The sequence below is a fragment of the Fonsecaea multimorphosa genome (genome assembly GCF_000836435.1).
Source record: "Fonsecaea multimorphosa CBS 102226 unplaced genomic scaffold supercont1.12, whole genome shotgun sequence".
In the NCBI taxonomy this organism is placed as follows: Eukaryota; Fungi; Ascomycota; class Eurotiomycetes; order Chaetothyriales; family Herpotrichiellaceae; genus Fonsecaea; species Fonsecaea multimorphosa.
In genome coordinates this window covers 197,266-222,222 of record NW_015971646.1, presented here as the reverse complement: position 1 = coordinate 222,222, position 24,957 = coordinate 197,266, and the positions used below count along the sequence as shown (strand labels likewise).

The 24,957-nt window shown below is 52.5% G+C and overlaps 9 protein-coding genes across 9 annotated transcripts; 4 read left to right on the top strand and 5 right to left on the bottom strand.

The window, feature by feature from the left end:
- Positions 1–361: 361 nt before the first annotated feature.
- Positions 362–1,447, bottom strand: Z520_06436 (uncharacterized protein; the record flags this gene model as incomplete). The annotated part of the gene is made up of 3 exons (XM_016776936.1): positions 362–749; positions 823–1,054; positions 1,171–1,447. The coding sequence occupies 3 exons, from the start codon at positions 1,445–1,447 to the stop codon at positions 362–364; spliced, it is 897 nt and encodes a 298-aa protein (XP_016631781.1).
- A 655-nt stretch (positions 1,448–2,102) lies between these two features.
- Z520_06435 (uncharacterized protein) lies at positions 2,103–3,599 on the top strand (the record flags this gene model as incomplete). Its single annotated transcript, XM_016776935.1, has 1 exon — positions 2,103–3,599. One exon carries the CDS (start codon positions 2,103–2,105, stop codon positions 3,597–3,599), a length of 1,497 nt encoding a protein of 498 aa, XP_016631780.1.
- Positions 3,600–4,341: 742 nt separating this feature from the next.
- Positions 4,342–6,916, top strand: Z520_06434 (uncharacterized protein; the record flags this gene model as incomplete). The annotated part of the gene is made up of 4 exons (XM_016776934.1): positions 4,342–4,430; positions 4,625–4,883; positions 4,952–5,559; positions 5,638–6,916. 4 exons carry the CDS (start codon positions 4,342–4,344, stop codon positions 6,914–6,916), a joined length of 2,235 nt encoding a protein of 744 aa, XP_016631779.1.
- Positions 6,917–7,230: 314 nt separating this feature from the next.
- Positions 7,231–8,013, bottom strand: Z520_06433 (uncharacterized protein; the record flags this gene model as incomplete). Its single annotated transcript, XM_016776933.1, has 1 exon — positions 7,231–8,013. One exon carries the CDS (start codon positions 8,011–8,013, stop codon positions 7,231–7,233), a length of 783 nt encoding a protein of 260 aa, XP_016631778.1.
- A 1,022-nt stretch (positions 8,014–9,035) lies between these two features.
- Z520_06432 (uncharacterized protein) lies at positions 9,036–9,994 on the bottom strand (the record flags this gene model as incomplete). Its single annotated transcript, XM_016776932.1, has 2 exons — positions 9,036–9,746; positions 9,815–9,994. 2 exons carry the CDS (start codon positions 9,992–9,994, stop codon positions 9,036–9,038), a joined length of 891 nt encoding a protein of 296 aa, XP_016631777.1.
- Positions 9,995–10,310: 316 nt separating this feature from the next.
- Positions 10,311–11,636, top strand: Z520_06431 (uncharacterized protein; the record flags this gene model as incomplete). The annotated part of the gene is made up of 1 exon (XM_016776931.1): positions 10,311–11,636. One exon carries the CDS (start codon positions 10,311–10,313, stop codon positions 11,634–11,636), a length of 1,326 nt encoding a protein of 441 aa, XP_016631776.1.
- A 286-nt stretch (positions 11,637–11,922) lies between these two features.
- On the bottom strand, positions 11,923–15,151 carry Z520_06430 (uncharacterized protein; the record flags this gene model as incomplete). Its single annotated transcript, XM_016776930.1, has 3 exons — positions 11,923–12,074; positions 12,125–14,618; positions 14,681–15,151. The coding sequence occupies 3 exons, from the start codon at positions 15,149–15,151 to the stop codon at positions 11,923–11,925; spliced, it is 3,117 nt and encodes a 1,038-aa protein (XP_016631775.1).
- Positions 15,152–16,119: 968 nt separating this feature from the next.
- Positions 16,120–18,936, bottom strand: Z520_06429 (uncharacterized protein; the record flags this gene model as incomplete). Its single annotated transcript, XM_016776929.1, has 1 exon — positions 16,120–18,936. One exon carries the CDS (start codon positions 18,934–18,936, stop codon positions 16,120–16,122), a length of 2,817 nt encoding a protein of 938 aa, XP_016631774.1.
- A 2,011-nt stretch (positions 18,937–20,947) lies between these two features.
- On the top strand, positions 20,948–23,608 carry Z520_06428 (uncharacterized protein; the record flags this gene model as incomplete). The annotated part of the gene is made up of 2 exons (XM_016776928.1): positions 20,948–22,880; positions 22,929–23,608. The coding sequence occupies 2 exons, from the start codon at positions 20,948–20,950 to the stop codon at positions 23,606–23,608; spliced, it is 2,613 nt and encodes an 870-aa protein (XP_016631773.1).
- Positions 23,609–24,957: the final 1,349 nt, after the last annotated feature.

The following is a 24,957-nucleotide window of genomic DNA, read 5'->3' as shown; positions in this document are numbered from 1 at the left end:
TCTATGAACATAATAAACCGCTGGAGTTATCCAACATAGTGGATAGCAGTTAATACTATGGCTTACGTGCAAAAATCTGGAAATTTTTGTTAGTGCAACCCCCTGACGCTGGCTCTGAACACTCTGGTGGAAGTACCTAGGTACGCTCAAAGAGGTTTTGATAGTTGTGTGCCCCTGGATCTAGCACAAATGGCCTGAAGGCCAAGCATTAGGGTACGTGTCAAGAGAAAAGAGAGCCATCTCAATTTCCTAAGTTGCATCCTCCTGTAATAGTTCGTATGACTGACTTTTTGAGCCTCGTCCCTTCTTAAAAGCCCGTGCTTTGCTCCTCAGTATACTTTCCATTGTGCAAGTCTACGTTTCACTCGTATTTGATACCGTGGACCAACGTCCCGATCGGGCCGAACGAAATCTCAATTTTGTCTCCGGTCTTCAAATGCTGTGGTGGCTTCATTGCGAAACCGACGCCTGAACAAGTCCCGGTCAGGATGATGCTCCCCACCTGTAGAGTGTTGCCTTGGCTCAGGAAGGCAATGAGCTGCGGGACGCCGAAGACAAAGTCGTCGGTGTTGCCGTTCTGGCGCAGCTCGCCGTTCACGAACGTTTTGAGAGGCAGCACGTGGGGATCGGGAACCACCTTGGTCGAAGCGATACATGGACCCATGGGACAAAACCCATCGAAGCTCTTCGCAAAGGTCATCTGCGGCGGTGGCCACGTCCCCACCAAATCAGGATCTGATTGCCATTTCCTTTACAGCAGACGTTAGTATTACTTCATGGAACTGTTCTGAGGAGATGATTTCTTTATTCTCCAGGGCTCACCTTGCCGACATGTCGTCTGCAGCCGTGTAGCCAAGGACATGGTCCATAGCGTCCTCGACTCTGATGTCCTTGCCCTCTTTGCCAATCACAATGGCCAGTTCCCCCTCGTAGTCGGCTTGCCCATCTTGAATCAACTTCGGAATGGGGATGTTGTCGCCGTAGCCGGCGACGGCGTTAGGAAATTTGGCGAAAAGTAGAGGGTTTCTGGGGATTTCCATTTTCATTTCCTTGACTTTGGGACATTCCAACACAATTGGTCAGCGCGAGAGAAGGAAAAAAAGGGTATGCTGCGGTCTGAGATATCAAAGAGAAAGAGAAAAACCGAGTGAAGAAGCTCTTTTTTCTTACGGTGTGATCTGTAATTGCCTCCGATGCACCTCAACGCTGGCACCATGTCCCTTGTCAATGGGCCCAGTAGCTGCTTTACTCTGACAACTTGGTCAGTGACTTTGCAGTCGAGGGACAATGGATTTCCCTCGATGAGCTTTGCTGCCAGACTATTGGCATTTTTGGGGTCTCCAATGTCGAAATCCGCTGAAGGAACCACCGCGTCACCGAAATGGATGCCATCGTCTTCGGCGCTGATAAACCGCACCAGCCGCGACCAAGGTACTTCCACTGGCATTCTTCGTTTCTTATGTAAAGACTTGTGCAATGATGTTCAAAGTTAGTGTGATACGGAAGGATTCTTGAAGAGGGAATGGCCTTTAATTCCTAAAAAGTTGTTCGGATTTTACATTGTGCAATTCAGAGCTGGGGGCAATTGCTATCCAGCACATTCCGCTTAATGGTAACCATGAGCCGCTTGTTGTGCCTAGCGAAAGATGCACCTCCCAACTTCCAACGTTAATGACGGCGCGTCAGTGTTGCATCCCAGTCCGAGGATCTTGAGAGGATTGAGTTTCAAGATCCGGAACTATTTCCACACATCATCCGCGGACAAGTTGTAAACGATTGGGCAATATGCTCTCTAATTCCCCAAATTCCGTCTTTGTATCAGACAGCGGAGTATCAATTCTCTGCAGCCGTTCCGATTACCGCGGAGGAACACAAGCTTGGGAAATGGCATACTTTGTTCTAGACAACCCATGGCAACTCCAGTTGAAGTTGTGAAACGGATGACTGACAATAAGTCGAACCAATAGTATCCCGATTCCCTTGCAATGTCGTCCTTGGAATCCTACACTTTTCGACGGCCGCACGACTGAATATCTGCTACCGTGCAAAAGAGACGCACTATTTAAAGGATTTAGGACATTGAAATGAGAACCTCTTTGAAAATGGTATCACCGGTCGAGGATTTCAGCAAGCTGTTAGATGTCATTGTTGTTGGATCCGGGGTTGCTGGTGTCTCGGCGGCCATCGAGGCAGCAGCCAGAGGGTTAGAGGTGGTGGTTCTTGAAGCTGAAAGCACTCTAGGTGGGGCTTCTATCATCAGCGGAGGAGCTTGCTGTTTTGTTGGCACCTCGCTACAACAGGAACACAAAGTCCTAGATTCCGTCGAGCTGGCACTTGCAGACTGGATCAAGTTTGGTGGCCCGACCGCGGACGTGGCATGGGCACGCAAATACCTCGAAAACAGCCGCGTCGACGTGTGCGAATGGCTAGAGGACATGGGTGTCCGCTGGGCAACTCTGATGCAGCCTGAAGGCAACAGCGTGCCACGATGGCATCTCCCTGAGGGTTGGGGTCAGGCAATCATGTCGAGATTGATCGAGAAGGCAAGGACTCTAGGCGTCAGTTTCAAGACCCACGCTTGCGTGGAACGACTTATCATTGAAAACGAGAACGTGAAGGGGGTCGACGTTGTTTTCCGCGATGCTGTGCACACGCTCCTCGCGGCAAATGTCATTATAAGCACAGGAGGCTTCTCTGGGAACATCGACAAAGTCATGGATTGGGCACCCTACTTGCGCAATTTCTCACGGGTTCTCAGCGGAGGCTCAGTCACAGCTAAAGGGTTAGGGCATGATATGCTCCTCAGAGATACTGGAGCCGATCTTATTTGCTTGGACCATATCTGGGTGTATCCTGCAGGTACACCAGACCCCACCGATCCTGAAGGCAAAAGAGGCTTGGGAGTGCGAGCCTTTCGCAGGGAGATTTGGCTGAACAGCGAAGGGAGGCGATTCCACAACGAACAACTCAAGGGTCCTCACTCTGGAACCCCAGCTCTATCATCCCAGCCCGGTCAGACATTTTGGGCGGTCTTCCCTCAGTCTGACATTGACGACCTAGAAATAATCAACAATCCTGACTTCTTCCCACCTCCGCCTGCTGGGCACACTCCCGCAGCGGTAAAGAATTTCTGGAAGGACTCAGCACATGCCTGGCTAGCCAAGGATATCAATGAGTTGTCCCAGGCCATTGGGCTTCCTAGCAATAATGTGCGCCAAACCATTGATGCGTTCAATGCCGATATCATTGCAGGTCTGTCGCATGACTCACAGTTTGGCCGCCCTCTTGCTGGTCATGTGCCTTTGACCAAAGATCTTGCAGCTATCCAGCTTTTTCCGATGGCCCAAAAGACCTTTGGTGGTGTTCGCACGGATCTGGAGTGCCGAGTGCTGAATCGGTCGACGAATAGGCCCATATCTGGACTATACGCTGCAGGAGAAGTAGCAGGGATGGCCGGAGGGTGTATCAACGGACGCTCTGCGCTCGAGGGAACAATGTATGGGCCCTGCATCTACTCGGGGCGAGTCGCCGGAAGGGCTGTAGGTCGAAGACACGACATCCTTGATTCGGGATCGAGGAAGGCCCTAGTGAGCAAATAGGAGCGCTGAGAATTCTTTCGATGTCTTGTCAATCGCTCCGCGGACTATCCGCGGGACGTCTCGAATTTTAGGTTCAAGCTACCTCTCCTCCGCACCGGAAGTTAGTGAGTGAAGATCCGTTCTGTCATCGTATTTGGGTGTTCTGAGTCAGCCAGCAGAAGAGGGAAAGTGCAGCAAATTTGCTGCAGTGATCAGGAAGCTTTCTTCACTTCACCTCTCTGAGAACGAGGTACAGTATCTCCGCTTGGCTACTTCAGGACTGCCTAATAGGGCTAGCACTCACCAAATCTCCACTATGTGGAGTACTGGTGGGCCTCCCCGCGCTCATCGTTATGTCTCGCCTAAAAGACCGTCTACCCCGCCCTCTCTGCCCCGTACGTACCTAGGTAGATAGCTCGTCACAGGCAGCGGCTACTCTCTGCAGCAGGGCTTCCTTCCAGATTCGAGCCTTAGTTTTGCGTGATCGAAGAAGTGATACCCACCTCAGTCGTTCTTCATGCGACACAATGAAGAGGACGTGGGAGGCTTCTGGCAATCCGAGACCGAGAGCTCCTCGTCGACAAGAGCCAGTTTCATGCCAGTTTTGTCGGAGCAAAAAGTTGAGATGTGATCGACTAGCGCCGTGCTCGAATTGTTCCTCGAGGCACATCCGTTGTGTCTCAGCTGTCGAGAGTCAGTAAAAGTCCCTAAGCATTGACATTATATCACCACTCCAGGATATTGTCATGTTGGCCGTTGAGGAATGCATGAGCAGCCCCTCACTACAGTTCTGGCCCTCACAGCAGTCCATGGGGGCTGCTTCCTGAGTGACTCTTTTCAGACTGTAGCCTGGTGCGAGCGCACTTTCCTTCCAACACCCTTTATCCACTTGGAAGCTGACATATCGTCGATCAATTAGGCTCCCTTCGTACAGTGACACAATCAGATAGTACGATCCAGAGAGAGTCCTTGGATGCTAATACTTTGAATCCAACGTATGTTGTTCTTGTGCGCCGGAGACAGGATTTTTGCTAACTATCCGATAGCAGTGAACCTGATCTTGCTGAGCGCGTGCGGAGGCTCGAGCAAGCCCTGCTTGCAAAAGGAGACCAAGGGCAGCACCATCGCGACACGACGGATCAACAAAGCGACTGGGAGATATCAATCTCCGACGACCGGACTGCCGTTCGAGCGCAAGGCGAATCGGGTCATGATGCTGACGTTTCGCAAAGCCAGGAGAGCGTTGCAAATCCTGCGCCTGGCACAGAGGTCAGACTTCAGGCGCAAGAGTTGGTGATCAACACGGTATAATCTTCTCATCATTGTACACGGTAACAATTCCACATCGCTGATTCGCTTATCACCGACTATAGAACGAATATTTACTTCTGGGCTCAGCTCCTCAATGCAAACCATTATCTATCGCAGAGCTTGTTCAAGTTTTGCCCAATCGCACCAATGCGAGAAGGCTATTCGGATTCTACATGGAAAATATAAATTGGGATCAACACATTGTTCATGTCCCTACCACATCCCACGACCTAGAACTCATCTACGACCAACTTTCTGAGGGGGTGAAACCGGAGGGCTGCCGGTTAGCTCTCATTGCAGCAATATTTGCAGTTGCGGCCTATTTTTGGCCAGATCCTCCGCTATCAGAACCAGCGTTAGAAGATCCGAAGACTTGTTGCCGCAAGTGGATTATACTGATTCAACATGTTCTTGTGGAGTCAAACCACCTGAGCTTCCCCACGCTCGAAACACTTCAAGCAAAAATGCTTCTCACGCACTTTCTGCCGGTCTTTCCGCAAACTACGGGACGCAGAAGCCAACAAACCCAACTAGTAAATGCGGCGCACATGCTCCAGATTCATCTCGTCGACTCCCCTCGTGAGCGTGCACTCCGTGGGAATGATACTCAGGACCTGATAGAGCTCGAGGTCAAGCGAAGAGTTTGGTGGAACATCGTGGCAGGCGACTGGTACATATGACAACCTCTTCCTCATGAGACAAAGCGCCATGGCCTTTCTGGAGGGTGTTTTTGACTGATAATGCCTAGGATGTTGTCTTTCATGACCGGGCCTCAGCAAGGCACTTACATAATACACCCCGATCAAATGAATGTCGAGTTCCCGAGTAATGTCGACGACAAAGACATTACGGCCGACGGGACCTATGACGAACCCGTCCTGGGCTCGCCTACCGAAATGACCTTCACCATCGCGAAGATTCGCGTCAGCACCGTGATCCGCGAACTCATAGACACGGCAAACAAAACCAAGGTGGCCGTCGACGAGCTCGACTATGAACAGATCCTCGTTTTCGACAAGAAGTTGAACGACGTGTATGACTCGTTGCCACCATATTTCCGCTACGAAGATGCCAGTCGACCGTACGTCCAGGAGATTTACAATGCTCGCCCATATCTCGGGCGACAGCGAAATTTTCTATTGTTTGGACTCTACATCCGGCTCTCGCTGCTCCATCGTCCTTTCCTGACCCGGTCCTACAAGGAGCCACGGTACCGTTACAGCCGGATGGTTTGTCTGCGGTCGGCACGGATCGTGATCGACCTGCACAAGGCTATGCGGCAAGTCAGTTCCGGACGCATGTGGGTCGTCATGTACCATGTTTTCGTGGCGACCACCACGCTGGTGATGGACTACGCCTGCCAAAGGGATGATGACCCACAAGCTGCAAGTGAAAGAAAGCAGGAAATTCTCAATTGCTATAGGATCCTCGAGGAGGGCGAAGAACGAGATCCGGAAGTCAAGGACGGATTGGCCACGCTCAAGCGTATTACCAATGAGTGGAGGATGAGGAGTGACTCAGCGCTATATACCTCGATGCCGAGGAGGATCCCAGATGAGGTGTCTCTTGTGACGTCGAGCGAATCCCGACCCAGGACAGAAATGCATCGGCAGTCTCAATCTCAAGACCAAAACCATTCAACAGGTCCGAGCCGGAACAGCAAAAGAACGACAATGGCTGGCTCAACATCTATGACAAGACCGCCTACCGCGACAACAACGCGCGAGCCTTACCTTGTAGGAATTCCAGAGGCACCAAATATCAACAATGATATTCCAAACCTAGTCTCGGACCGATCCACTTGGTCGTCCCTCGACACGACCACTCCTCCGCGCTACATCGGATCCGACATAATACATCAGGACGGGCTTGAGGTGGAAGCCGGGCTAGGATCCGCGTGTTGTCCACCACCTGTCTCGGATCTGTGGTTCCCACACTTTGACGCAGACTTGGACCCGACGTACAATCTGCAGTGGGAGGCTTTGTTTCGAGACCTGGATAATCAACAGACACGACTTGGTCTTTGACGGATCTTCGAAAGGATAGCGCTCCTACGCCAATCTAATAGAAAATATAGGTATATAACCAAAGAGGATAAAGTAGCTTCTGCTATCTGCACCCCGATGCCGTGGACGGGTAACCTCTCTATGGCAAGGCCGTAAGCCACACTACGAAGTAATAGATGCTCGCGGACAAGACTACTCGAGGATCGCCATCGAGGCAGTGCGAATACGCCATTAAAAGAGCGCTATAGCAGGCCCTAAACCTTTGGAGGCAATATCAGGAGTCAAGCGACTCCCAAAGAGAAAGGACCGAAGGTGGAGAGGTGCTGGTACACGTCTCATATGCTCTTAACAACACCGCCATCCATCCTAACTGCAGAGCCCGTCATCCAACGCGCCGCTGGCGACAGCAAATAGGCGACGAGCTCCGCGATTTCCTCGGGCTTCCCGAACCGCGGGATACCCATAGACTTGAGCAAGTTCGCCTGGGCCTCTTCCAGGGGGATGTCCTTGGAGCGAGCAAATTCCGTGGCCATGGTGACCAGGCGCTCGGTCTCGACGGGGCCTGGCAGTATGGTGTTGACCTGCACGCCGTCTTCGAGTCCGCGGTCGGCAAACGCCTTGGACAGGGCATTGACTGCGGAGTTGACGACCGACACCGCCGCGTTGCCTGCTTTCGGGGCCTCGGCCGCCACGCCGGACATGAAGAGCACGGCGCCCTTGGAGGCCTTCAGGTACGGCCACGCCTCGAGGGCCATGCGCCGGGCGCCGTGCAGTTTCAGGTTGAATCCGTCGTCCCACTGCTCGTCGGTCAGTTTGAAGAGGTCGATCGGCTTCACGGAGCCCGCGTTGTTGAAGAGGGCGTCGATCCGCCCGAACTTGTCGACCGTCGCCGCCACCACGGCCTTCGCGGACGCTGGCTTGGAGAGATCCGCCGCGATCGTGAGTGTTTTGGCCCCCGCTGCTTCCACCTTCGCCGCGACCTGTGCCAGCAGCGACTCGTTGCGGGCAACCAGAACAATCGCGGAGTAGATCTGGGCGAGTCGGATGGCGGACGCCGCACCTAGTCCTTGGCTCGCGCCGGTAATGATGGCAACAGCCTCAGCCTGGGCCTGGGCCATAATTCAAGACTTGAACTTGTTAAAAGTCCCCTGTTTGGAAGTCAATCAAGAAAGCTTTATAAAAACGGGGGATATGCCGAGTCTCTAGATAGCTATATCACAGGCCGGCGGGCATGGAGAGGGTTATATCACTCTGGTGAGTTGGAGGAGGGGTAGGACGACAAGGAGCTGGTCGTTTTTGTACAAGAAAGGCCTCTCCAACTGTAAAGAGTATGCTCGGCAATTGACAAGTCGGGGGCCCCGGCCTTTTCCCGTTCCTCGTGTCATCAAGACCAATACAATTCCGGTAAGATGCATTGATATTCTCGGCTTTTAGCACGCTAAACCGTGGGCATTTCCTCGCAAAACTGCAAAAGAATCGTTCTCGAAACAGATCGTCGCATCTCCTGGTTAATACATACTCAAAGTGACCTGCCGTTCAAAGAGTGGAGTGCGGTATCGTCGCCGGAACAACCAAAAGCCGCTTCATACGAGTACACTCTCTTAAGGCGGACCTGCGTATACCTCTGAAGGCACCAAGACAGATTGATTGTGCTGGGATGGCGGTACCGCTGTATTTGCGAATGCCAGCTTAGAGAAAGCACCAACTCGACATGAACCCATAGCCACCGCCCATCCAACAACCCATATATATTACACGTGACACGGCTCGGTCCAGGCTCGCGTGTCTCTCTGGCACACAACTGACTGGACCGCACACGTCTCTTCCCTCTTGCTTGTTGCCCGCGTTGCGTCTTCCCTTGAGCCCGATCAACGGCTTCCTATTTGGAGACCTTTGGACAAGTTTTCCTGGTGCCTGAACAACAGCTCAGGCCGTTCTGCGGTTAGAGCCACTGGGTAGCAGGAAGGCTCAATGCGTGACGGCCTCGTGTCCTGGATGTTTCATTGAGGCGTACAGACATTCATCCGGGAGCACTCAGGAAAGCTGACCTGTCCGGGCACAGCGTTGGAAGATTTCTGCTCACTGCTTTTCTCCACCAAATATCTATTCTCCCAAATAATCCTCTTGACTCGGTCCCGAATCATGTTCTTGACTCGGCCTCACGCTGTAACTCTTCCAGAAACTGAGCTTTTTCCCCGTGAGTCCTACGAGGTAGACCTGCCGCCTTCCGCCGACGGCCCTCTTCGGTTAGAAGTTTTTGAAGCTCCTTCTCGTTCTGGAATACTCCTTCGCCAACCAGTTCTCGCCTTAGGCGCACTTTGATATCTTTCTTTGTTTCCTTTTTCTCCTGCTGTGTGAGCTTGCCCTTGCGCTCTTTTCTAAGCCGCCGTAGTTCCGATGTGGCGGTTGGATTGACCAGGGCCTTCCTGTCGGCTCTGGACATTTCGCTCCAATCCTTTGCGGGCTGATCGGACTGTGCTTCGACCACGGGAGGCTGGGCATGCACCCGCAATCTCCTTGTCGTGTGGAAGGATCGTGTTTGTTGTTGTACTTGCTTTTGTACTTGCTTCTCGGTCCGTTGCTGAGCTTGATCTCGAGCCCACTGCTGGGCCTCCTGTTGGGCCTGCTCCTGCGCCTCCTGCCCATGGTACTCTTCAGTTGTTGCAGCCGCAAAGCGTCGGCGCTCTTCCTCTTGATGAGCTACAATGCCGTCATATTCCAGCGGATTGGTCTTTTTCCAAATTCTCAGAAACTCCACTGCATCAACTTTATCAGGCACGTAGGTTGTCCCATCGGGGCGATCTGTGGCTCTGCTTTTCGGTTCCATCTCCATAGTCACGAATGGTGTGAGCTAGTTTGGGGGAGCCAATAATTAGTGACTGAAACTTTTGTTGGAATATCGCTTGACAGGAAGCTTACTGGAAAGTCCTTGATCTCGGGCATGTTATAATGAGCCGTCTTCCGCCAGTCAATCACATATCGGCCGTATTCGGTGTGAGCGCCCATTGCACCAGCTCGATTTCCCCGGTAGAATCCCTTTGCGACCTGCTTGGTGGTGAAGCGCAGGCGGGCGCACAATTGAGGCGAAGGCTTGACCATTGTGACTGTCGGAAGGTCCTGCCGCCCCTCGCTTTTCGCAGGTTATAAACTCATAGACCCTTGCAACGCTGAAGTACTCTCAATGATGGAGGATGAGGAGAACAGAATCTGAGAAACGTATTGTCGTTTTGGGACGAGCGCCATGCCGTCCTAACAGCCTCGCAGCCTCGCAGCCTCGTGGCCCAACTGCGCTGGTGCCCTGACTCCGAATATGGCGACCGCTTATTGGCCACCATTTTGCATCTCGGCTTCACCCGCGCATATTATTTCACTTTCCTGCTGCCCATCCATTTTCTTTCTCTATTGAACCATGTGAATGCCTCCCCCCGAGACGAATCCGCTGCACATCTACCGCACCTGCCTGCGAGAATGCTCCTACCTCCCCCTCCCGCGATGCCGGGCCTATATGAAAAAGTTCACCATCGACAGTTTCCGTCGCTGGATACCCAAGCACCCTGGAGGTAGAAGTCGCAAACTCCACGGTCCCCAAAATCTTGGCCCCGAGAAGGTGACTCGATTGCTCCACCAGGCAAGGAAACTGGCCTCGACCCTCCGTCATGCGAATCAGGGATACATCATTCCCTTGGAAAACGTCTTGCGCATGAGCTATGGGAGAAAAGGACCTAGGAGATATGAACTTTTGCACAAGTTCTTATATCCAACACCACCTCCAGCCTCTGAAGGCGAAGAAGCAGGGCATCATTCAAAAGTCACAAAGGAACAGAATGCAGCGACCGCGGAAACGCTGTTGGCAGATGAGGAACTGTTGAGGAACGACACCACGGAGGAGGAGGAGCCCTCTGAGAGCACCACAGAGGAAGAGGACACATTATACCCTTCATTACACTCGACAGTCACCACCGCCGGTCCGCCTGACGCTCCTTCTTCTGTGCCCGCTACCACTCCTCCCCCCCATCCTCCTCCCCCCCATCCTCCTCATCCCCCTCCTCCTCATAATCTCTCAAATCCCCCCCAAGAGGAATGGAAACTCGACCTCCCTCCCCGCCTCCTCGCCCTTCTCACCTCCCAAGCCAACGAACAAGACCACTTCACACGCGTCGGTGCCCACCTAAAAGTGAAACTACGTTTCAACCCCCCACGGACAACAATATGGGGCAAACCCCTCCCACAATCGCGATACAAAAATCTCCGCATAAAATGGTACAACCACAACATCAAGGCCGCGTTGCCACCCTTGCCGGAAGACGAGTACGAGGAGCTTCATGATCTGGTGAGCGGGCAGAGGGAGATGGAACCTGCCACAAAATTTATCCCACAGCGTCGGACGAGGACACCACCACCGGCGGCACGGATCTCACCCGAGGAGGACATGGCGGAAAGTTTGCTTGAGAGTGAATCCAACCTGATACTGGAAGGTCCACGGCCGGGCCCCCGCATCAAGGATTGGCACCACGGTCGCCCTCACGAGATCACGCCTCGACTTCTACGCCGATTACTCTCTCGTATCATCTTGAAACAGACACCCTTTGTGAAGATGGCGGCTCCCGGTTCCGAGGCGGCCGAGGGCTCGGGATTAGTCTTCTACTGGGACGATGGCATGTCGAGGGACGTGATGGGAAAAACCGAGCAGAAGGCGTCCGAATCTTTGAGAGAGAGGCAAGCGAAGCTTTTGTTTGAATGATGAGCGGAATATCCGAGAAATGGAACTCAGCCTCCGAAGTGAAGTCATGACGAGGATTTATTACCTCGCCTCGGTCCCAGTGGCCTAGCATCTTTCGTTCACGCACGTCTCGTCCCGTGCTTGACTCGGTTCCTCGCCTGAATCTAGATGTGTCAGATGCGGTACCGGTCCTGTTCTCGGCCATACCTCTGGCCATTGCCATCCTACAAACTTTTGTTGGCCGCTTCCCTTGTGTTCCTCTTACAGCCATACACCGCGCCCAAATCTCTCACATTGCAACCCCTATCTATGACGACGCCCCTCCTAATAGAGCACTTAGTGCGATGTACCACGTCAGGGATGCTCCACCGTCGATCCAACTCATGTCAAAATTAGGCTGAGTGAAGAAGTTGTACGCTGCTGTTGGATTAATGATCGCCAAATTCGCATATACGATGCCTGGGGATCGTCAGTATCGCGCACCATTGGATAGTCCAAGTTTCGCTCACCTTTCCAGCCACCAGTAATGTCTGTAGCTTGTCGAACGGCTCCGTCTGCAAAGTATGCGATCCATTCCTCTGTTACAAATTGCTCTGTCCGGGTCAACGTCGAGAAAGGCATGACGGGAATCATGTGGATGCCCTGAATATAGCTCAGATCATTACCAAAGTAGGTCGTATGATCTGCTTTGTTCTCAAACAGGATGCCGGTGACCTTGTTGTCAATGAAAGGCGCAGGTTGATTGGTGTTGTCCGATGTCATCAGGAAATAGTTCTGCAGACTCCGTGCCAGGACAGCGAGCATCAGATTGCCACGAGCTTCCATCGAGGCATCGCCAACTGTCTTGCCCCACATTTTCAGCCCGTATGCAAACATAGTATCCTCAGAAGAGGATTCTTCATCCTTGCCATCGCCAGATTCAAAAAGCCCTTTAGCCCAAGAATGTCCATGAAACCAGTCAAAAGATCGGAAAACTGGAAAATACTGATCCAGAGCGCTAGGATTGGAGACATCGCGAGCTAAAGCGTTCACATAGTCCTTATTCTGATTGAGCCACGTAGGATCGAGATAACCGATGACAGCAGCGGCATGGAGGAAGTAGCCATAGTGAAAATGGTGATCGTTGTAGTACGAGTTCCCAAAGTCTGCACCGGAGTCACCCGTCACATAACTCGCTGAGGACACAAGGCCCTTCCAGTCGGTGTCGTAGAGCAGGGGATACTGTTGTTGATTGTTTGCGAAGACCTCGAAGCAGCTTTCAAGCTCCAGTAACGCGGCATTTGCCAGGTCTTGCTGATTCGCGAGATCATGCATGGTGTAAACAAGCTGCGCGAATTTGCTCAGAGCCTTTCCGCTATAGTACATGCTGTTGAGGTTTGTTTGGGTTGACATGTTCTGGGAGGCTTCAGATGCAGAGACGTTTTGTATGACGGTAAGCGCCGCGGGAGAGAGGGTAGCCACGCCTTGGGAATTCATTGAATTTTCCGGTCGCCAGGGTGCAAATCCTAGAGAGATTGGGAGGTCGCGCTCTTCCAATACCCAGTAGTCCCCTACAACAGCTGTCGCGTTGCCCTTGGTTGTGGTGGCTAGTTCAATGGCCGTGACATTGCTTTGGGTAAAATTGTCAAAGGACTCAAGGTGATGCGGCAGCGCAAACATGAGAAGAGTCGTGTTGCTCGAATACGCCCCGCCCTTGGACCAGGACAAACAGTATTGAGCGGTCGTGTTTTGTGCGGAGCCCGAAATATGCCCAGCAGTTGGATAGGCCCCGACAGCATCATCATAGATAGACTCCAGACTTTCGTCAGGGAGCTTCGCAATCTGTATATCCCCATACCAATTCAGCAAGCCTCGGAGTAACGTACTTGAGACGAGCTGAAAGTTGGGTGTGAGTCCATTGGCTGGTATAGCATATATCAGCCACAATTTTCCGTCTTCTAAAGTGACCCTGTATTTGAAGATGCCCGGTTTCGGTTGGCCCGCTGCAGCAACATTCCGGAAAAAGACACTGCTTTGTATGGCTGGTTGCAGATTGACATATTGCCCAGTGACAAATGACATACCTTGGACCACTGGTATGGTAAGCACCGAAGCTGAGCCTGCTGACGGCTGAAGATGGATGTTCGCAGAGAATGCCAACAAGGAATCCGCGGTCAGAACTGTATTGGAGTCGAATTCGCTGGCGGATAGGATCAACGACTGAATCCCAAGCCCATTGATGTAGTAGGAGGCTGGTGCACCTGGTATAGCAGTATTGTTCGGCCCAAAAACCTTCTGGCTGTCATCAAGATGCGATATCGCCATTCCCCAACTCAAGGCATTCCCACTCCCCTTGCTCCAAGCTAAGGAGTACGGCATCGTAAAGCCAGGAGAACTCTGGGAGCCCAGCACGAAGTTTTCGTAGAATTTGTTTGTCTCAATGGGGCCGCCAATATCCACAATCCCAAGTCGCGGAACGAGGTGCCCACCTCTTTGTTCGATGTTGTTGGGAGGCTGCCCTAGCGCAATAGGCTGGAAAATGTCCTGTCCAGAGCAACCCATGCTCACCAAGCAGGTCGGACTGGAGGTGGGGAGGCTTGGGATAGAACCGAGAGCCGTCGTCAAGGTAGTGGCTAACGTCCCAGTCACTGTTGACGAGGCAGTCAAAGTTGTTTCGACGAGTGCTGTCCCAGTTGTGGTAAGGACCGTCGTGCCTGCAGATGATGTTGCTATAATAGACCCACTGGCAGAAATAGTGGTGTTGAGGACTGTGACAGCAGTTATAACCGCGGTCGTTTCCACGGCCACCGTTGCCACGGTCTGCGTGGTCGAGACGCTTTCGAAAGTTGTCAGTGGCAATGTGATGGTCTCGGTCACTGTGCTCGTCGTACTAAAGGCCGTTGAATTGCCGAAGGGAGCAGTGCCATTCAAAGGTTCTAACGTGGCCGACGCAACAGTCTGAATACTTGTGGGGAAAGGCTGTACAGGAGGATTTCCTTCGGTTTCAAGGGTCGTGATCAATGACTAGACCAATTAGTGATCCTCAGGAATTCGGGAAATGGTGGAGGGAAAGAATATAAACCCACTCCGGTTGTGTCTGGAAAGCTTTGGCTTGCGGAAGTCACAGTTGGGACTTGCGAGGAAGGTAATGCGGTGATGGTGATGGTCTGGATACTCAGTTGTGGATCGGTAAAGGTAATTGCAGACGAATAGCTTTGCGATTCGACGTCTGCGTCATAGGCATCCAGTGCATAATTGGCATCGGGGGTATCACCTAAAACCGCTATGTCAACGCCGTCAACATTCCGTACTGGGTGAGGAGGCAGACCTGGTATCGACGGCGTAGGTTGAGGTAAGTTGTCAGTGGTAGGAGTCACGTCAGCACCTGGATCGTTGAGTGATAATGTTAGTAATTCGCCATCATAGAGATCTTGATCACCTCGGTCGCATTCAGGTTCCAGGTATCTTGACGGACCAAAAAATCGATGAACAGGGAGGGCCGTGGCGAAGAGCACCTGATGTATTGTCAGCAGATATGAACCATAATAAGTGCGCATGACGATGCAGGGAAGGAAAAAATTGTGTTCTCAGTGGGTATGCCAGAACACGACGAGTTGCTGGGTGCACTAGGAATATGCAACGGTGTCGTAAAAGACCAAGTAACGTGGGCCCTTCGGACAATGCAAAGTGCTCCGATACTTTTGATGTTCACAAATAACGGAGTAGAGCAGAATCACATTGGTGCTGTTCTCAACAAAGAGGAGACAGGGCGGCTATAGGACAAGGTTGACGGGAAGAGGGAAAACTGCGGACAAAAACAGTTTTCCATATCGAGATAGTATGTGAGAGAGTGGGTAGGGGAGTCCAGGCATACCAGGGCGAGACCGGTAGGCTTTGGCACGGACATGCACGGCGAAGGAGGCGATCTGTGCGGCTGCCTGGTTGTGGAGGCTCGAGCTTAAGGGCGAGGCGAGACTGAAGCAGGACGGTGGTCAGGAATATGAATACAGAACGTGGCAAAAGGATGGCTGATAGCTAGGGATGAGGGCTGAGAAGACGGTATAGGTGGATTAGGGGGCAGAGAGTGCATAGAGATGATATGATAGAGGACGGGGAGGGAGAAGAGACACATGATGCCCTGAATTTTCGAGACTCCTGTCCATGGTTGCTTCCTGCATGGAAGCAAAAATTTGGAAGCATTTCGAATGTAGATACTGTGGCGAGATGGAAAGGGCGAAGCCGGTGATGCCAATGGCAAGTGGTGCTGAACGTTCCAAAGTGAGAGGCCAGAGGAGAAGAAGGTGGGAGAGGCTGTCGAGGACGGATCGTGGCAGTCACGCGACGCATGCCATGATGGAGCGGAAAGGGTTTCTCTCGAGAAAAAGCCAGAATACTTCTGACCTCCGCTCCGCAAACAAGGCGTTCGTCTCCTCTTGTGCCTTGAAGCGCCGAATTGACATGGCGCGAATCCTTCCCTATCGATACAGCTTTCCGTTGATGCTGTTCACAACATATCTCGATAACCCTATGCCAAGGGTCGTGCCATGGGCTGGATGATGCCCTGCTTGACCAACACGCGTGGCTTCGTGCTATCCTGGAATGTGGTCTTCGTCGTCCATTCGGGTCCCAAGGGCAGGCGAAGCGATCGTTCATACTGTTGTCGTGACTCGAAGGGATGAGGTAGCTCGCTGGCCAGATACTTGCCGTTCTTCTTGACCCGCTTTTCGTTGATGATAACCTTTTCCAGTCTGGAGTCTTGTCGCTTTTCTTCTGCAACACCACTGACCGTTGTAAGAAACCGCCCCTTGGCCCTCTTCTGGGCCTTCTTGCTGATACCCTCTCCTGTCCAGCTTCCCCAACCCGGAAGGCCGTTGTCAATGACCTGATCTCCTTCTTCCTCCACGGTTTCTTTCTTTTCCTTTGCAAACTCCTGCTGGATTTCGTCCGAACCCGTAAAGATCGCTTGCGCAAGTGCGGCTCTATCATCCCGCTCATTCTCAGACTCGGATGGGACAATGTCATCATCGAGGCGGCTTTGAGGCACCGTTGTCAGCTTTTTATGTGACTTTCCACCTTCTTCGACAAGGCCAGACAAAGGATTCTTGCCTGACAGTTCGCCCTTAAGGTTAGATTTTGCCGTCTGTTTTACTGCGGTTGGGCGTTTCAACGACGATTTTGATTTCAGTTCCTTGTCTGTGGGCGCAATAGCTGTTAGTGCATCGTCATCTAATCCTTCCGTTTGGTGTCGAGCTTCTGGATATTTCAGCTCCGCCTCCGAATCACGTTCCTCGAACTCGCTCTTGGAAACATGAGCTTCAGGCTTCACAGGGATATCTCTGTTGCCCACGCCGAACTTTTGACGTCCCGCTGCGGTGTCGCGCTCGAAATGCTCCTCGCTGACCGATCCCGTTTCACCATTGTGTAGGTCGCGTCTGATGTTCCGGATCTCTTCTTCATTGGCAGCTTTCCTCGCCGCTTCTGCTTTTCTCATAAATGCCATTGAGCCAAGCCTTGTCTCGAACGAATCGACTTCATCGCGCTCGATATCATCGAGCTTAGTTTCTAGCTTTTGTCTCTCGTCATCGGAACCAGAGAAACCGTCGAGATCGGAAGACTCTGAATCGGACCTGTCCGAGCCAGCACTGGCCTTGCCTTCAATTCGCCTGCGGAGTTCTTCATCTCGCCTTGCAAGCTCTGTCACGCCATGTCTGGCATCCTCATCCCAGGCGCCCCTGCCTGTGGTCTTGACACTTTTGGCCCATTTACTCTCCCTATGACGCGCGCCCATGCGTTCCTCAGCTCGCCTGCGATCGTTCTTCTCCCTTTCTTCATCTGAATCGATTAAGCCCTGCGCTGCGAGCAAACTTCTATTCTCCTGGCTCAAATTTTCGCGTTCTTTGCGGTGAACGCGACGATATGCCTTGCTTTTGATCTTCTTGATCCGCCGTGCACGGATTTCTTCGCGGAACATCAGATCCCGTGCCCGCCGCAACTCTGCTCTTCGGGCTTGCACTTCCGCCAGTGGCAGTTTCTTCTCGTGCAGCTCCTCGAACGCATGTTCTTGAGCTTCTTGGGACCTACCATTATTCGGCTGCATTCCACTTTCCATCATGATATTCTGGATCGTTGATTCGAGTGAAGTCATAGGCTTGGAAGTAGAGGTCGGTCCAAGCTGCTTATTGCTCAACATACCAGCTTCTGCAGCATCGACAAGGGGGAACGAAAGGTGTTCGGCACGCCTGTTCTGCTTTACTGTTTCGATCCACTTGTCCAACTCCTTTTTCGTCTCCTCGTACGCGGCAGAACGATCTAGACGATCTTGCTGCCTTTTTGCGAGAGAAGGGGCGAGTTTCCCTGGAATGCCACCTCTATGGATCTCGGCGCCCTTGCTGTCGCTGCTCTGCAAGATTTTTAGAGACTTTCTCTGACGAGGGTCTTTGATATACTGTAGTAGCTCACTCGCTGAGATTTTCTCGGAGCTGAGACCGAATTGCGAAGGCTTATTTGGCAAGTTTGGGATACGTCGCCGTTGGGTAGCCACCTGACTCTTGTCGCCATTTGACAGCCCTTCAACAAAATTCTGGAGCCTTGAATGGTCGCCTTCGTCTTCTGAGATGGATAATTCGGACTCGGCATCATCCTCAGCTCCAGACATTTCCTCATCTGATTGTTCGTCGTCGCCCAGTTCCGACAGGGAGTCTGCGCCGTCATCATGATTGTTCTTTGTGAGCTGCCTTCGTGTTTTTGGATGCCTTTCGGCCACCTCGTCTTGTTCCTGTTCGTCCATGTCCCAAGCCGTAGCTAAATCCACAGCTTCATCACCGAAATCGTCCTCTGGTTCGTCGTCGGTGTTCTCGCTTTCTTCGTCATCGTTGGCCCCTTCGTCGAGGTCTACTGGTTTGACCGACGAAGCACCACGGCGATGCTTGGGCTCCGAGGATACCGTAGCGCTTCCGCGAAATGTAAAGTCCGCAAATCTTTCTTCATCACTTGCGCCAAACGCATCTTCGCTGTCAATGTCACTATCTTCATCCTCTTCATCTACACCGAGATGCCATCGGTTGCCTTCGAGGTCGGAACCTTCTTCGGAAACCTCATCTCCAGCTGTAGTTGCGATCTTTCTCCTCTTCGATGACCGCTCGTCATCATCTGCCCTGCTGCGCGGATCTTCAGAGTCATCGTCGACCTGCCCGAGGCGATGCTGTCGAATCTTGATCTGATCGGGGTGTTCTCGCTCCGCAATCTCGAGTGCGTTCAGTCTGCGATTTTTGGAAGGTTTCTTCTTGGCGGCAATATTTGATCTGGACGCCTGGAGGGGTCTGCCGTGCGCCTGGCGAGGCATGGTAGTCCACAAGTTGAAAAGATTGGGGTCAGCAAGACTGATGGCGCTCGTGGTCTTGTGCGCATGAAAATAAAATATTGATTTAATATGCGGGGATAACAATTTTACTCCGGGGATAACAGCTCTTGGCGACGATCCCCTCAGGGGCCCGAGGCTGCGAGGCTGACCTCCACCATTCCATCGCCGACACCAGATATTGTGTCTCTCAGCCTTCATATTCCAATCGATTTGCTCTTACAACCGGTGAAAGGCTTCCAGTATAAGTGCTGGATGTTTTAAAGCTGTTCGAAGTCTGTGGGGCCTAATAGTTGAGATCCTCTCTCTGAACCATGGTCCCTTTCCCATGAGCAGCGGAAGGATACACATGACCGTTTGAGACGTTATGTTTGATCCTGACTTTACTCGACCTCGAGAGTCTCTCGCCGTCTTGCTCTGCATAAATAGGTTGCGAAAACCCCACAAGTCTCGTATCACAGTTAGATTCTTTGCTCAAGGCTCTCTACAAATTTGAGACCCAACTACCACCTCTAAACTCTCCGAATTCTTCATCCTGCTCAAGGTCACTCCTCTTGATCTTTTCTTCGGATAGCTTTCACCAAGATTGGTTGGTCCTCTCTCTGGCAGAATCAAGGCTCGTCCCTGGCTACCTCGGTAGAGTAAACTCCCTCTCGAAGATAGATGGCACTATCCACAAGAAACATCGCGAATGCAATCCCGACTTCATTTGCTCTGTATCGATAAGACCCAATCGCTTGCCCTGCAGGTACAGTAGACAGAAAAGTTCGCCAATGGCGCCTGACGCTTGTCGTGACTGCTTCTCCTGTTCAAAAGGCTTCATGATCAGGCCCAGGCCGAGCTCATATCATCACAAGGTTGGTGTGCTGGCAGTGAGCTCGGGCTGGATTCGACGGCAGACCTTGTTGATGGGTTGCTCGATCGCCATTCGCAAAGATTAGGCTCAAGCGTCTTCAGCGGGGAAGAAGAGGTCGAGCATGTCATTTCATATGCAGATAGCTATGCCGCGAGGCAGCTAGTTAGTAACATGGAGTGAACCGATCATTTGAAGCCGTGTCCAAGATGCATCGTGAAACGCATCGCCATCACTCCCGACAGCCCCTGACGAATAGACTATAGTTAATTGTGTCTCTCCTGTATTCCAGCAAGCCCCTTATTGGTGGGAGGGTGCGGTATATCCGGAGTATGTCAGGAGAAGCAGTGAAGGTTGAAGTCAGCGTGACTTTTCGGGTGCGTGCAAAACGCGCTAAGGGCGACGCGACAAATCGAGGCCGAAGTAGCGACCAATTGCCAATTCCCCGCTCCACACTGCCACTGACTGCCACTGACTGCCCCGAAGACGTGCTTCAATTTCGACTGCGCCCATTTCCTGGCGGACAGAGCACAGACTCAGACGACCGATATCCTGCGCAAACCACCCTGAAAGACTCCAATTACAGGGTGCGATCTTGTAACTGACCCTGTGCTCGACAGTCACAGCAAGAGTCTACCGCAGCATCTCCGTCCAGTCTCTGTTCATGCGAAAATTCCCTCCTTGGTCGGCGCCGAGATACCGCTCCTCAACCCTCCTTCCCGTGCTACACACTAGCCTCACCGATCTTGAAGCTGGAAGGTCGACCTTGCGCCGCCCTCATAGCTCTATCTACTGCCTTGATACGGGGTCGCGTTTGACTGGAGTTGGATTATCTGGCGAGCTTGCCCGTTGTGCTGTCCGGTTCGAAGGAGAAAGTAGTGAAAGGGAAATCCCATGGTGAAAGGTCCCATTCACCACTGAAAAGGAAGAACATCCCACGCAAAATATTAAAAAATAGCGCTGCGTGCGCCCGCGCCATGTCCTGACACACGATTCACATACTTCTTCTGTTCAAACAATCTGTTGATAATGATGGCATCGGGAGGCATTCATTCAGGAGTCTATCCGCAACCCCCTCCGCCTTTCCCTCATAACGGCCATTCCACTTCTATGAACCCAACCTTCCCGCAACAACATCCGCCCATGGCCGCCTTTGAGAACCAGTCGATCGCTTCTACGCCAGCACCCACTCCTCCACCTCCCAGACCGGCATCTCAGCACCAACAACAGCAAGCCTTATCGGCACAGCAACAGATGGTATATAGCATGAATGGAACAGCCTCCATGTCGAATGGAGGTATGATGGCACCACCCAATAACTATGGTGGTTATGCGGAGGCAAATGCGTTTGCACAACCCGACTATTATGCCAACGGCCTCAAGCCACAAATATACACCGCTGTCTACTCCAACGTATCTGTTTTCGAAATGGAGGTCAACGGTGTAGCAGTCATGCGACGCCGAGTCGACTCTTGGCTGAACGCGACCCAGATCCTCAAGGTAGCCGGAGTCGACAAGGGCAAGAGAACAAAAGTGCTGGAGAAGGAAATCACCGGCGAACATGAAAAAGTCCAAGGTGGGTACGGAAAATACCAAGGCACTTGGGTCAACTACCAGCGCGGTCGAGAGTTTTGCAGACAATACGGTGTCGAGCAACTGCTCCTACCGCTGTTGGAGTACGACATCAACTCGGACGGTATGTCGGGTGTCTCTCGAGGCATCGAGACCCCAACGAAGGAGCAGGCCATGGCAGCCCAGAGAAAGAGAATGTATGGTGGTGATGGCCGACTAGCTGGGCAACCGACCGGAGGCACCTTTTTCAAAAGTATGTCCAGCACTGCGGCAAATGCTATTCATGCCCTCAATAGAACGAGGCTCGACTCGCCAAATATGGACGGTCGACGCTCCATCGGCCCCAGAAAACAATCTCAATCATTTGGGTACGGTCAGGAGGCTGTGTACGCAAGCCAGCAGAGTATGCCCAGCATGACAAGTCAAGACAGCTTCGGCACAAATGGTGGGATCATAAGTCAAGGGGCGAGCTTTGTGGATTTCCCTCCCACAGATTCGCAAGAGCCCCCGCGCAAACGCATTCGACCTTCGCCGCAGTCGTCGTTCCTTTATGATGGTGCAATAGACCTCAGCATGCAGGACAGCGTTCCTACAGAGCCGAACGTCTCATTTTTTTCTCAATCTGGTGAGGCTTTTATGTCTGCAGACCCGCTGCCGTATGGACTGGAACCACTTCCTCACCCGTCCGGACCCTTGGAAGAGCAAAAGAAAGAACTTTTAATGGATCTCTTCATCGACCCTTCACGGACAGACTTTGACGACCATCCGGCTTTTCTGCGCTTGAGTGGCGATGAGTATGAAATGCCTATTGATGGCTCGTCTAACACTGCTTTACACTGGGCGGCCACGTTGGGTCGAATCGCCCTCGTTCGAAAGTTGCTCGAGAAGGGGTTCAACATGAGGCGAGCAAACAGTGGTGGCGAAACAGCACTGATCGCCGCATGTCAGGCAAGAAATAATCTCGATCAGAATTCCTTCCCTGCTCTCTTGGAGCTTCTTGGTCCCAGCATCGAGGTTAGAGACGGACGTGGGCGAACAATGCTCCACCATATCGCCGTCGCCTCTGCGATAAAGGGTAGGGCTGCCGTCGGAAAGTACTACCTCGAGTCTCTGCTCGAGTATGTGATTCGACAAGGGACTTCATCAGGATCAAGCACGCAGTTCGATTCCATGGGCGGGCTCAACAATCTGAACCAGACAAATCCTATGACACTGGCGAGGTTCATGTCGGAGATAGTCAACGCTCAAGATAAAACAGGAGACACCGCTTTGAACTTGGCCGCAAGAACAAGCACGACTACCATCATTGATCAACTGGTCGAGGTCGGTGCAGATCCGCACATCAGCAACCGCGGCGGCTTGTCTCCGGCAGATTTCGGGGTGGGCGGCGGACCGGTCAACAATCGCATGTTCGACCAAACTTTTGCAGCATTCGATCAGCCTTCAATGGCGAACGGATCGTCACAGAAGTCCTTTGCAGAGGCTCAAGAAGGATTCATGGCCTGTAAGTGATGCCGTGCAATGGATGTCCTGTAAATGCTAATGACTGCAGCAATCCGAGAAGTCCTGTCTCAATCCGAGGCCGACTTTACCGCTGAGATGAAGGAAAAGAAGGAAATCCTGGACAAGACCAACGCAGCATTGAAGGAGTCTGGTAGTTCGCTGGCAGAGGAACGGCGGCGACTAGAAGAGAATCGTGCCAAAGTCCGAGAAAAGGACGAGTTAGAGCAGAAAATCAGCAATTTACGTCGAGCGGCGGCAAAACTTCGCGCCGAGTTGAGCGAAGCAAACCCTCTCAACACGATACAAGACAACGTCACGGTCGGAGAAGCCGACAGAGGCCTTGACCTCGAGGGACAACTGCCGTTGGTGGCGCAGTTCTTCCCTGATGGCGAGGTAGATGCCGGCCTCATGGCATTGAACCAGGAGCAACTCAACCTCTTGGGAAGTCTGGAACGAGCGGAGGTGGTGTCTGGGCGTGTCCAGGTGTATCAGCGACACAACCAACAACTGGAGCAGATGGCCAAGGTACTCAAAGCGCACAGTGTGGAGCTGGAAGCGCGGTACAAGAAGATTGTGAGCCTGTGTACAGGCGCTGATGAAGACAAGGTTGATAGCTTGCTGGACGGTCTCGTGCAAGCGGTCATCAGTGAACAGAAGGAGATGAGCAACAACTCGCAGCTAGGACGAGTTCGGGACTTTTTGAGGATGGTCCAAGGGTCCGGGAACTAGGTCATGTGTCCGGCACAAAGTGATTGACAAGATGATTCGGGCACAAATGACGAGGATCATCAAGTCAGTGCAAAGGTACGTATGTTTCCACTCGGCGCACGGCCATCAGAGTGCTCATCTTGTTAATATTGCACTTGATCTGTGTGGCCAATCATGTGAATGCTTTTGCATAATCTGTCGTGGCTGGGGGAAGCAGCTGGGCAACAAATATTGCTTCCACGGACGGACGCGCGCAAGGTTGATACAGTCAATGTTAGTATCTCACGAGAACTACGAGTCACGCGCGCAACATGAAGAGAGCACCTAGTAACAGAAACCAAACAGGCAGCCTCGTTGACAATAATAACAACAAAGCCTTTGCACTGTCAGCCTCTCGTGCGCGTAGTTGACCAAGAATAACCCATGGCATGGTCTACTTTGGGTTGCAATTCCTGTCAGTTTCCGCTTTCTAATTGCCATTGTGCAACGGTTGGACGAGAACCGCCGAAAAGGAAGGGCCTCGAAACAGGTTGCCCGCGGTTGGGAGGTTGGACGAGGCGGAGGGTGAAAAGTCGGACGCTGGCAGCGAATGGATAAAGGGGTCATTTTAAGGAGAGCGACCAATGGATAAGAGGCCACGGCGTTGTTTCAAGATGGCGATTCTCAGACGATAGGCGGGGACGCCTCCTTGTCCCTCCGCCCCGCCGAGACCCCGCCCAGACCCCGCCCGGCGCACCTCCTGCCCAATCACCTCGACGCGTCAGGCTGGTGAGGCTCCTCCCCCCTGCCCCTGTCTCCGGTTGGCTGCAAGCTATTGTGTCGAATTTGCTGGGATTACCCGCCACACCCGCCCGGTTGCGACGACAGACCCCTCCTCATCCCTTCTCCTGGACTTTCTCGAGGAACACACCGACATCAGCGGCACTTGGACAATACTCATAGGTACGCAATATGGGTAAATGGCTTGCTCTGCTGTGTACTCGGTACTCGTCGAACCCTCCCGACCCCTTCTCCCTGGCCTTGCCAAGTATAGAACTCGGCTCAGCGATTCGCTCCTCCTTGGCACCATGCGACCTCTGTTGTAACATCCCACTTTCGCGTTTCGTGCTGCGCCGTCGATCTGCTTGCGTTGTTTCATGCCAGCATCCACTTGCTTTCCTCGACACGTTCTAGCCGTGGAACTACTCGAGCGTGACCACTACTGACCGTCCCTCCCCCCCTTGAGGTATTCCGAACCTACAAGGACAGACCACAATAGCCCAGGTTGGGCGAATCGACACCCACGGATCCATGTCTCCATATCAGTCCAACCACCGACGATGTGTCAAACCCGCCTTCTCCTTGGCCGAGGGAGGTTTCCCTACAGTAAA